Source organism: Mesoplodon bidens, assembly GCF_964165515.1.
Source record: "Mesoplodon bidens genome assembly, chromosome: 4".
NCBI lineage: Eukaryota > Metazoa > Chordata > Mammalia > Artiodactyla > Ziphiidae > Mesoplodon > Mesoplodon bidens.
Window position 1 is genome coordinate 120,330,353 of NC_138160.1, and position 12,932 is coordinate 120,343,284.

At 43.3% G+C, this 12,932-nt stretch overlaps 1 protein-coding gene across 1 annotated transcript; it reads left to right on the plus strand.

The window, feature by feature from the left end:
• Positions 1 to 2,051: 2,051 nt before the first annotated feature.
• Positions 2,052 to 9,988, plus strand: LOC308615816 (uncharacterized protein). Its single transcript, XM_081231611.1, is given in 3 exon segments — positions 2,052 to 4,614; positions 7,216 to 7,256; positions 7,259 to 9,988. Coding segments are annotated over 3 exon segments (4,794 nt in total). The 5' UTR covers positions 2,052 to 2,225; the 3' UTR covers positions 9,623 to 9,988.
• The last annotated feature ends 2,944 nt before the right edge of the window (positions 9,989 to 12,932 follow it).

Sequence of the window (12,932 nt, forward strand, 5' to 3'; positions counted from 1 at the left end):
GATCCCACATGCCGCGGAGCAACTAAGCCTGTGCACCACAATTATTGAGCCTGCGCTCTAGAGCCCATGAGCCACAAGTACTGAAGCCCCCGCGCCTAGAGCCCGTGCTCCACAACAAGAGAGGCCACCGCAATGAGAAGCTCGCGCACGGCAACGAAGAGTAGCCCCCGCTTGCCACAACTAGAGAAAGCCCGCGTGCAGCAACGAAGATCCAACGCAGCCAAAAATAAATAAATAAAATAAGTTTTAAAAAAGAGGAAACCAAAGAAGATAACAAAAAGATACTATCTTCTTTCTATCATAACAGGTAATGCTCTCACAGACACTTCAATGATCTAACTTGATTTTTTACACATACTGTACTGCTAATAATTAAGATTTGCTTTAAAATGAAAAAATAATTTAATAAGCTGTATTTGAGGATGCCTGCAGGCAAAGAGAGTGAATAAAGGACTCTGTGGATGCCAGGGATGCCATTAAGTTGGAATCAGAACTCAGACTGCCCACTGAAAGCATTTAGGATTGAGCTAGAAATAATTTTGTTTCAGAGAAGAAACTAAACCCATCCAAGATGTTTATGATTGTTAGTTTTACTTCATCAGTGTATTTTGTTATTCAGATCCTCAAGGAAGTCTGTTCTCAGTAAAATTTATCAAGTGAAACAAAATGATGTTAATTTTATCCTTCTGGGTAGATAGAGGTGCTTTTCAACTACAAAATGACTTCATCTGTTCAGAGTTTAGATTCATTTAGCTTTATTTATTTTAGCTAGAGTTGAAGTATTTTGAAAAATATCCTCATTTTTAATCCTCCATTATTCACTCCTTACCTGAAGTGAATTTTGCTTGAACTCGGTTGATTTCACCTCTCAATAAATATGAAATCATTCTTAAATGAATTATGTTTGGTGTATTTTGTGTACTCAGATATGCACTGACCCATTTAATGTATTCTCAGGAAGTTTAGAGATACATTTTCCAATTTATCTGAGCAGAAATTGGTGAGCTGTGAATGAATATAGCCATGATGAACCATCAATCATTGAATTCCAGGGTATCCACTCAAATATAATTCACCTTTCACACTACCTTACTTGGTCTATATTTATAGGACCTAGTGTCATCCTTGTTGTGAGAGACTGGTAGAGGTGATTCCTGAATGTTTGTTTTCTGCATTGCATATGCTCTTACAACAGGGCAATATATTTGGACCTTGATTAATTATTTAATATAGCAGGGAAATTTGACCAAAAAGTTACAATAAAATGAACAACACTAATAAAATCATGACCATTTTTACCCATACAAAAATGAAGGGAATCCTAAAATGCTTACTTATGACAGATACCTGATTGCTCCTAGTCCATCTTTTAAACACTTTAATTTGATTAGATACTTCTATCATAAGTATTTCTTGGCCTCAGTTTTCCTAATAGCCTAATTGTTCCCTGTACTGTGCAGGTGTGCCCACAAAACAAAGTAAGTATGTTGTTCATATCATTTTATTAGCCATATAATTTAGAGAAATGATTGTGTATTTTAAGATTGGTCTTGCTAACCAACTTTTACGTTTTGTATAGTTTGTTGATGGGACAATTAAATAGTATACTTGGATTCAGAAATTACACTGCTCCTCAGAGATAAACTGCACTGCCAATGAATAAAAGTTGGTTATAGGAAGTTTACATTACCTGAGGGAATGATTCTTAAATGTGTTAGTTCGCATCAGAATCACTTAAGAAGTAAGACTGAAGTGCAAATTTCTGTTAGTACTGCCAGAGAATTTGATTCAAGTTCTGGAGGGGAGCTCAGGAATTGACTTTGAAAAAACACCCCGAGACTCCCAGGTAAGTCTTTATTCATGTGCTTCACACACTACAGTTTGAGAAACACTGATTTTTAAAAAACCTTTTAATGCTCAGATTTTGGATATGGTGTCGACCTGCAGCACCCCCACGAAGTTATTAATTTGAACGCATGGTGGCAGTGCAGGCTAAGAGAGTGGATAAAAGCTCTGCATTCAGTGGACTCCATTTCACGGAGAAACCCAAGAAAAAAACACAGAACACACAGCTAAAGCTAAGATAGAAGTGTTCAGGGAGCGGTCGCCACCAGACAAATTATAAGAACGAATTTGAAATTTTATAGCAGACATTTTGGAGGGTCAACGGTGGATGTGGTGATTGGGATTGGAAAAGGATTTTTCCTCTGGAACCAGACATAACAATGGAGATGGTGCAAACAAAAGTACATCATAAGAAAAGGCAAGTGGTGATCTTCATTATATTGATTCTTTTGTGGGAGGCAGGTTCAGAATCGATTCAGTATTCTATACTGGAGGAGACAGAAAGTGGCACATTTGTGGCCAACCTGACAAAGGACCTGGGACTCAGGATGGGAGAGCTGGCTGCCCGGGCCGCCCGAGTTGTTTTTAAGGGGAATAGGCAGTATTTGCAGTTTGATCCAGAGACCTATGATTTGCTGCTAAATGAAAAACTGGACCGGGAGGAGCTTTGCGGCTCTACTGAGCCCTGTGTGCTACCCTTCCAAGTGTTACTGGAAAATCCCTTGCAGTTTTTTCAGGCTGCCTTGCTAATTAGAGATATAAATGACCACGCCCCAGAGTTCCCCGCTAGAGAAATGCTACTAAAAATATCAGAAATTACTATGCCAGGAAAGGTATTTCCTTTGAAAATGGCACAGGATTTAGACGCTGGTAGCAACAGCCTTCAGAGCTACAAAATCAGCTCCAATCCTCACTTCCACGTTCTCACTCGGAACCGCAAGGACGGCAGGAAGTCCCCAGAGCTGGTACTGGACAAGGCGTTGGACCGTGAGGAGCAGCCCGAGCTCAGGCTAATCCTCACAGCGCTGGATGGCGGGTCTCCGCCCCGGTCTGGGACCACAAAAATTCAGATCGTGGTCTTGGACAGCAATGACAACACCCCCGAGTTTGCTCAGGAGTTCTATGAGGCCCAAGTCCCTGAAAATAGCTCCCTGGGCTCTCTGGTTCTCACCGTCTCAGCGAGAGATTTAGACGCAGGATCCTTTGGGGAGGTATCTTATGCCCTATTTCAAGTCGATGATGTTAACCAACCCTTCGAAATAAATGCAAATACGGGAGAAATTCGACTGAGAAAGACATTGGATTTTGAGGAATTTCAATCATATCAGGTGGATGTTGAGGCCACAGATGGTGGGGGACTATCAGGAAAATGCAGTTTAGTCATCAAGGTCCTGGACGTGAATGACAATGCTCCCGAATTGACTATGTCGTCACTTACCAGCCCCATCCCTGAAAACCTGCCAGAGATCATAGTGGCAGTTTTCAGTGTATCAGATGCAGATTCTGGACATAACCAACAGATTACTTGTTCTATAGATGACAATCTCCCCTTTCTTCTAAGACCATCCGTTGAAAATTTCTACACCTTGGTAACAGAAGGAGAGCTGGACAGAGAGAGCAGAGCCGAGTACAACATCACCATCACCGTCACAGATATGGGAACCCCCAGGCTGAAAACCGAGCACAACATAACCGTGCTGGTGGCCGACGTCAACGACAACGCCCCCGCCTTCACCCAGACCTCCTACACCCTGACCGTCCGCGAGAACAACAGCCCCGCCCTGCACATCGGCAGCGTCCGCGCCACAGACAGAGACGCGGGCGCCAACGCCCAGGTCACCTACTCGCTGCTGCCGCCCCTCGACCCGCACGTGCCCCTGGCTTCCCTGGTGTCCATCAACCCGGACAACGGCCACCTGTTCGCCCTGAGGTCCCTGGACTACGAGACCCTGCGGGCGTTCGAGTTCCGCGTGGGCGCCGCCGACCGCGGCTCGCCCGCGCTCAGCAGCCAGGCGCTGGTGCGCGTGCTCGTGGCGGACGACAACGACAACGCGCCCTTCGTGCTGTACCCGCTGCAGAACGCCTCGGCGCCCTGCACCGAGCTGGTGCCCAGGGCGGCCGAGGCGGGCTACCTGGTGACCAAGGTAGTGGCGGTGGACGGCGACTCGGGCCAGAACGCCTGGCTGTCGTACCAGCTGCTCAAGGCCACGGAGCCCGGGCTCTTCGGCGTGTGGGCGCACAACGGCGAGGTGCGCACGGCCCGGCTGCTGAGCGAGCGCGACGCGGCCAAGCACAGGCTGGTGGTGCTGGTCAAGGACAACGGGGAGCCGCCGCTGTCGGCCAGCGTCACGCTGCACCTGCTGCTGGTGGACGGCTTCTCGCAGCCCTACCTGCCGGCCCCAGAAGCGGAAGCGGCGGACGCGGCCCCGGCCGCCCCGCTCACCGTCTACCTGGTGGTCGCCTTGTCATCAGTGTCGTCGCTCTTCCTCTTCTCGGTTCTGGTGTTCGTCGCGGTGCGGCTGTGCAGGAGGGGCGGGGCGGCCTCGGTGGGTCGCTGCTCGGTGCCCGAGGGCCCCTTTCCGGGCCACCTGGTGGACGTCAGCGGCACGGGGACCCTCTCCCAGAGCTACCAGTACGAAGTGTGTCTGACGGGAGGCCCTGGGACCAGCGAGTTCAAGTTTCTGAAACCTATTCACCGTAACTTCCCTCCCCAGGGCACTAGGAGGGAAATGGAGGAAAACCCCACCTTTCGGAGTAGTTTCCTGTTCAGTTAAGTATCGGATTATTCTATTAAACCCTACTTAATAAGTTGGAAATCTCTTTTAATTTAAACCTACATGTTATTAATGCATATTATTGACGGTCCGTTTTCCTGATTATTTTATTACTGTTCCTTAGGGTGAAATTTTTAAAAATCAGGTACTGGGTATGCACAGTATTTTCCCTATATTATCGTTAGTAGTTTTTAAAAATTACTCTCACTCAAGTATATTTGAAAATTTGAACAAAAGTAAATTTTTATTTGCATTCAAAAAAATTTTTTTAATTGAATAATCTATCCTTTTTACAAAAATTATATTCCAAAGTCCTTAAGATTGTATTTCTAAGTAGTTGTGACAATTGTCATCACTACTGCTATGTAGGGAAAAAATTTTAATGTATTTAATATTATTTAATCAGATATTTTAAATTTTAATGTAATTGATATTATTGAATGTATTTGATATTATTTAAAATGGAACTGGACTTAACTAAATTATATTTAGCTGTGCTCTGTGTCCAAATAAGTGAACTATCATGGCTCTTTTGTCAGGGATGATTACCAATCAATTCAATGAGTGTAGGGAACACTTACTGTTTTGTATTCCCAGTATAAGTTTGGGGTAACTAAAGTGTGGAAAACTAAAGATAAATACTAAAGATGGCTAAATGCTAAAATAGCCATTCATATTTATGTGTATTTCAGTATTACCACAATAGTCAATACATATTTTCTATGAATATAGACTTAACAAAATTGTCAACACATTACATTAGTTTGTGAGCTTCATGTAAGAATATGCTGGCCTTTTTAAAACAACACCAAGCCAATTATAAATGCTTAATAAATATTTGCTAAATGTTATTAACATTCTAATAGCAAACTTAAAAAATAACTTTCAAGGAATTAGTAATACTAGTATTCTCTTTACAATATAGTATCCTTGCCAATAAGTGACATTATTAAATATCACTGTTTTAACTTTCCTTCTAAACAGAAAACATCCTTGTTCACCCTAATCTCTATTACAGAATATAAAGTGCTTGAGAGTACATTTTATCTCCTTGTCTTTGTCTAACAGTTTGCAAGTTCAGAGGTATTTTTGGTAAAATCCAAATTATACTTTTCAAACTCCTCCTCCTTCTATATGTGTGATACCTGCCAAGACGTAAGTAAGTTATGAGTAGCAGGTTACTAGCTAATGTCAGATTTTCCCTTCCAGTGCTGTGTATGCACCATTTATCTTTATTAACCACAAAATCATTTACTTTCACAGTTTAACCCATATTTGGTTTTATTTTTGTTGGTTTTATTTGTAGTATTTTATGAAGTATCCCTCTTTACAAGGTCCCGTCAAAGTCTGGCAGTGACAATTGAGTGAATATTTTCTTTTTATCCTTAATTAAAATGGAACTGGGCTTAACTAAATTATATTTAGCTGTATTCTGTGTCCAAATAAATTAACTATCATGGCTCTTTTGTCAGGGATGATTACTGATCAATTCAATGAGTGTAGGGAACCCTTACTGGTTTGTATTCCCAGATATTTCCCCTCTCTTCCTCCATTCTTCTTTGGGGGAACTGCTTCTTCTGCTATTCTTACTCCAACCACATGGCTTTACTTGTTGCAGTGGATTTTTTCAGTAACCCCATCTGCACAGTCCCAGAGGGTGTACACTGGGATGGGCCCTGTCCAATGCTGACAGGTCAAAACCCTTCCCTAGAAAGTATATCTTTGACTTCATTGGCTTTATTGCCTTCTTCATGTTTGCAGAAAGACATTGCCTGAATTCAGAACTTACTGATTTCCAATAAAACAAATGGCCATTTCTTCTCAACTTTAGTGAGCTATGCACACAATGAGGTTATGAAGGAAAAAAAGTCCCCAAGGTTATGTATACAGAGACTGAAAAGAAATCACATTTTTCAGAAGTTACAGGCACACTGCAATTTGATTGGGAGCAGAAACTGGATTTAAAATTTTATAACTTCTAACACGATAGAACAAATTAGTATTTTTGTAATAGAATATAAGCTCCTGAGAGCAAGAATTTTTGTGTTTAATTTACTGCTTTATCCTGAGAAGCTAGAAAAATTCCTGCACAAATACTTATTAAATAAATAAATAAATTTGTCTTGAGCCCAGTTTTGTCTACTGAACTTGTACCTTTATAGGGAAGATGAATATATAGATAAATAGGTATTACTTTGCTCTCACAACTGTTGTTAGATACTTGAACAAAACTGCATCACAGGTGAGGGGGAAAGGAGTTTATAACACTCTGTGACCCAAAAGGTGTTCAATGCAGTTTAGCTATTATTACATTACTCTTTGAAATAAAGACTACCTGAAGTTGTGAAGCAGAACGCTTGGTGGCGCTGCAGGCTAAGAGAGTGAAAAACCGTCGCTGCATGCTCCCAGACTCCATAAAAACCGATCCGTTTGTGGCAGCTCACAAAGGAAACATTTACACTGATGGGTAAAGAAGATTTCAGAGAGGCAGCTATCCCCGTCGATCAATGTTAAGAGCTAACTCAAGATTTCTGAACCAAGATAGCAGAGTTGGCTGCAAAGCAATTATTTTGTGATTAAATACTGCATCTTATAGACCCGGAGGAACCATGGAGACGCCGCTACCCAAAGCGACGCAAAAAAGGCAAGTGACTGCCATTATTATTTCATTACTATTGTGGGAGGTGGGTGGTGCGGTCATTAAGTATTCCGTTCTAGAAGAGAGACACAGCGGCTCAGTTGTGGCCAACCTAGCAAAAGATCTGGGGTTGGGCTTAGGAGAGCTGGCCTCGCGGGGCGCCCGGATTCTTTCCAAAGGAAATAAACAGCATTTGCAGGTCGAGCACAAGAGTGGGAATTTGCTCCTAAACGAAAAACTGGACCGGGAAGAGTTGTGCGGTGACATGGATCCATGTATACTGCATTTCCAGGTGTTACTGAAAAACCCGGTGCAGTTTATTCAAGGTGAATTACAGCTCCAAGACGTAAATGACCATGCCCCTGAGTTCCTGGAAAATGAAATCCTCCTGAAAGTCTCAGAAAGTAGCCATACAGGGACCGCATTTCCTTTGAAAATAGCTCAAGATTTAGATGTGGGCAGTAACACAGTTCAGAACTACACAATTAGCACCAACTTCCATTTCCACCTTTTCACTCGAAATCGCAGCGACGGCAGGAAATACCCGGAGCTGGTGCTGGACAAAGAGCTGGACCGTGAGGAGCAGCCAGAGATCAGGTTAACCCTCACGGCGCTGGATGGTGGGTCACCACCAAAGACTGGGACTTCCCAGGTTCTCATCATGGTCCTGGACATAAATGACAACGCCCCTGAATTTGCTCGGCAGCTCTACGAGGTGCAGGTCCCAGAGAACAGCCCTATAGGCTCCCTTGTCATCACTGTCTCTGCCAGAGATTTGGATGCTGGGACCCACGGAGAGCTCTCCTACTCATTTTTCCAATCCTCAAATCAAGTCATTCAGGCCTTTGAAATCAACACAGTCACGGGGGATATTCGATTAAAAAAAATGTTGGATTTTGAGGAAATTCGATCTTACCGTATGGAAATTGAGGCCTCAGACGGCGGGGGTCTTTCAGGAAAATGCACTGTAGCCATAAAAGTGACGGATGTAAACGACAACGCCCCTGAATTGACCATGTCATTACTCATGAATGATATCCCAGAAAACACCCCTGACACTGTGGTCGCTATTTTCGGAATTTCAGATCCAGACGCCGGGGACAATGGCAAAATGATGTGTTACATCCAAGACCATCTCCCCTTCCTTCTGAAAATTACTGTAGAAAATTTCTACACCTTGGTAACAGAAGGAGAGCTGGACAGAGAGAGCAGAGCCAAGTACAACATCACCATCACCGTCACAGATATGGGAACCCCCAGGCTGAAAACCGAGCACAACATAACCGTGCTGGTGGCCGACGTCAACGACAACGCCCCCGCCTTCACCCAGACCTCCTACACCCTGACCGTCCGCGAGAACAACAGCCCCGCCCTGCACATCGGCAGCGTCCGCGCCACAGACAGAGACGCGGGCGCCAACGCACAGGTCACCTACTCGCTGCTGCCGCCCCTCGACCCGCACGTGCCCCTGGCTTCCCTGGTGTCCATCAACCCGGACAACGGCCACTTGTTCGCCCTGAGGTCCCTGGACTACGAGACCCTGCGGGCGTTCGAGTTCCGCGTGGGCGCCGCCGACCGCGGCTCGCCCGCGCTCAGCAGCCAGGCGCTGGTGCGCGTGCTCGTGGCGGACGACAACGACAACGCGCCCTTCGTGCTGTACCCGCTGCAGAACGCCTCGGCGCCCTGCACCGAGCTGGTGCCCAGGGCGGCCGAGGCGGGCTACCTGGTGACCAAGGTGGTGGCGGTGGACGGCGACTCGGGCCAGAACGCCTGGCTGTCGTACCAGCTGCTCAAGGCCACGGAGCCCGGGCTCTTCGGCGTGTGGGCGCACAACGGCGAGGTGCGCACGGCCCGGCTGCTGAACGAGCGCGACGCGGCCAAGCACAGGCTGGTGGTGCTGGTCAAGGACAACGGGGAGCCGCCGCTGTCGGCCAGCGTCACGCTGCACGTGCTGCTGGTGGACGGCTTCTCGCAGCCCTACTTGCCGGCCCCGGAAGCGGAAGCGGCGGACGCGGCCCCGGCCGCCCCGCTCACCGTCTACCTGGTGGTCGCCTTGGCGTCGGTGTCGTCGCTCTTCCTCTTCTCGGTTCTGGTGTTCGTCGCGGTGCGGCTGTGCAGGAGGGGCGGGGCGGCCTCGGTGGGTCGCTGCTCGGTGCCCGAGGGCCCCTTTCCGGGCCACCTGGTGGACGTCAGCGGCACGGGGACCCTGTCCCAGAGCTACCAGTACGAGGTGTGTCTGACGGCAGGCTCTGGGACCAGGGAGTTCAGGTGTCTGAAACCTCCTGTCCCCAACATCATGGGTGAAGGGGTTGGTACGGACACCGAGGAAAACTCGAACTTTAGAAACCATTTTGAGTTCAATTAAGAATCTCACTTGACAAGACGTGATAAATGATCATATTCACGAATGTATTAATTTCCAACCCTTTCATTCACATAGAGCTTACATATTCACTCATTCGTAAGTTTTGTCATATTTATAGTTTGAAGTATTTTACATTTCGAATCTCTAGATGTTTTTTATTGTTGCTGTTTTTTTTTAAGCCCTTCACATTTTGCATGTGAGATGAGACATGAAATGGTGAAATGGTGTTTCTCAGTTTTTTGGTGGTCAGATATTTGGAAGTCACAAATGTTTTCAGGTTCCTGATATTTGAGCTTGTTCGTTGATATCTTGTTATGACTAAGAGAATTGTGTTTTACGATGATCATAGCATGTCAGGCTATTGTAAATGATGGCTTTTAGGTTTAAAAATAATTTTCACCTATGCAAAAAATTTTGTGACCTCGAATATCGTTGGATTTCCGTAGTGTTGTTTTGAAAATACTATTGTCTTTCCTCAAATGAACTAATATTTTATCTGGATGTTTTCTGAGTATTTTCTTTCAAAATTTATATCATTATTTAGACCGTCTGCTATAATTTAAAAGGATTTAATCCCAGTTAAATAGAAAAAATGTTGGTAGAGTTATGATTTCTTTTTCATAATAAATGGGTTTTAGTATGGAAATAATGATTTTCATTCTTTTAAAATAATATGTAGTCACATGATTCAAACATATTCAATAAGACCAAAAAAGAAAGTGAATTAACACCATGATTGTCCCACTCATGAATAATTATCAATGTCATCATCATTCTAAAATATTTCTATGATGCTTATAAGTTACTAGCTAGATGGAAATAATTTTATGAAACGAATCTGTAAGAAACTGCTTTCTTTATAATTAAAACCATCAGATTTTACTGAAATATAATAAAAATAATATGAAACTATAGAACTTGCTTAAGCTTAGATAAATATTCCCTATAAGATTAACAAACAGGAGTTATGGTGCATATTAAGATATTAGCAATGATCAACTGCCTGCTGAAAAACGAGCAAATAAACAATGTTACACTTCCTCCTCTCCTCACCTTACTTTATACTTTTGTTATATGTAGTTACCTTAACAATGTTTATAACATTTACAATGTGCTTTAAAAGGATAATCTTCATAATTGTTTAGACATTTTATGTTTCAAATATTTAATGTCATACAACGCTACAACTTTTTTCAAGTTTATTCAAGTCTGTCCAGAGGTAACAACTTTTGAACCTTTTGGTTTTTTCCCCCATGATATTTACCTCCATATTTCTAAATAATATGCTTACAAAATGCTTTTTCTCAAATTTAAGTTTTAGATATTATCCATTTACTTACAAAGGGCACACACACAAACTTGCACATTTCTTCTACCCCATCCTCTCTCATACCAATATCATTATTCTGTTTAAATAGTGTTTAAATAATTATGACTATTGAAATATCACTTAGACCCAAACCTCATATTGCTCTAAGATTTTGTTTCTATTTCTTTACTATTAAGTTAATAATTGCCTCATTTTCCACTTTACTTACTTTTCTATGTACATATTTTAAAGTTATCCCCATACTTTCTAAAGTCTAAAGCTCCTCATTGTATTATTAAGCCCATAAAAAAAACCTCTCAGTTTCTTTTTCTTTTTTTTTCTTTTTTTTTTTTTTTTTGTGGTACGAGGGCCTCTCACTGTTGTGGCCTCTCCCGTTGCGGAGCACAGGCTCCGGATGCGCAGGCTCAGTGGCCCACGGGCCCAGCCGCTCCGCAGCACGTGGGATCTTCCCGGGCCCAGGCACGAACCCGTGTCCTCTGCATCGGCAGGCGGACTCTCAACCACTGCGCCACCAGGGAAGCCCCCATTATCTTTTCTTGGAGCTATTGTGGAGCCACCCAGACTCCTGCTCAACTGTACACTATTTTCTCTTTAGACCTACTCCACAGCTGGCAGTTTGGGATTTGCTATACCCTTCATCCTGGAAATTTATTTTCTGTCTCTCATATGTTTGATTTCATTTTCTGCATTTATTATGTCTTCCTCTTTATTGGTTTACCCCCCTAAATTCCTGAAAAATATTTGGCGACAAATTTATTCAGAACTTGAACATCTGAAAATTTTGGATGCTATAAAATCAAATGTTGATTTGTTGATTTTGTTGGATGTGGAATTATAGGTGAGGAATTATTTGCTACTAGTATTTTGAAGGCATTGCTTCATTGTCTTCTAATCTCCAATGTTGAGATATTCAACATTCTCATTACCCATTTTTTCTGAGACCTATTTTTTTCCTAGATCACTGGTTCTCAACTGGGGGCAAATTTGCCACCCAGCAACACCTGGCAATGTGTGGAAACATTTTTGATTGTCACAAGTGGAGGAGATGGTGCTAGTGGCATCTGGTGGGTAGAGGCCAGGGATGCTGCTAAACATTCTACAATGCACTGGACAGCCCCCCTGCCCACAAAGAAGTATATGGCCCCAAATGCCAATAGTGTTGTAGCTGAGAAACCTTGCTCAAGATGAAATTAGGTCATTATATATTATCTCCATTTTTGTAGAATTTCTTAATTATGTGTCAGTGTAAGAATTTTTTTATTTTTATTTTTTGCGGTACGCGGGCCTCTCACCGTTGTGGCCTCTCCCGTTGCGGAGCACAGGCTCCGGATGCGCAGGCTCAGTGGCCATGGCTCACGGGCCCAGCCGCTCTGCGGCATGTGGGATCTTCCCGGACCGGGGCACGAACCCGTGTCCCCTGCATCAGCAGGCGGACTCTCAACCACTGCTCCACCACGGAAGCCCAGAGTGTAAGAATTTTGTCGTTTATTGTGATAAATACCCAATGAGATTTGTCAATCTTGTGTAATGTGTTCTTTAGACTAAGACAGGATTTGGGATGTGTGTGTGTGTGTGTGTGTGTGTGTGTGTGTGTGTAATTTAAAAAATGATTTCCTCTGTTGTGTTCATTGTTTTCTTATTCTGTAACTCATGTTAGTTGTATAGTGACCTCCTTGGTTGATATTTAATTTTTCTTAACATTTCTCTATTTACTATTTTTCTCTTTATTTCCCTGGATTCTAATAGGTTTTCTCAACCTATTTTTTAACCCTTTTGATTGAGTTTTAAACTTTTGCTATTATAGTTTTCCTCTCAAAAAGCTCTCTCTTGTTCTCTGAAGGTTCTTTCTATAGCTTTTTAGTTTTTAATTTTTTAATTGAGATGTAATTTACATACCCTAACAGTCACATTTTAAAGCCGTTCAGTGGTTTTTAGTATATTCAAACAGTTGTACAATCATTACCACTGTCTAATTCCAGA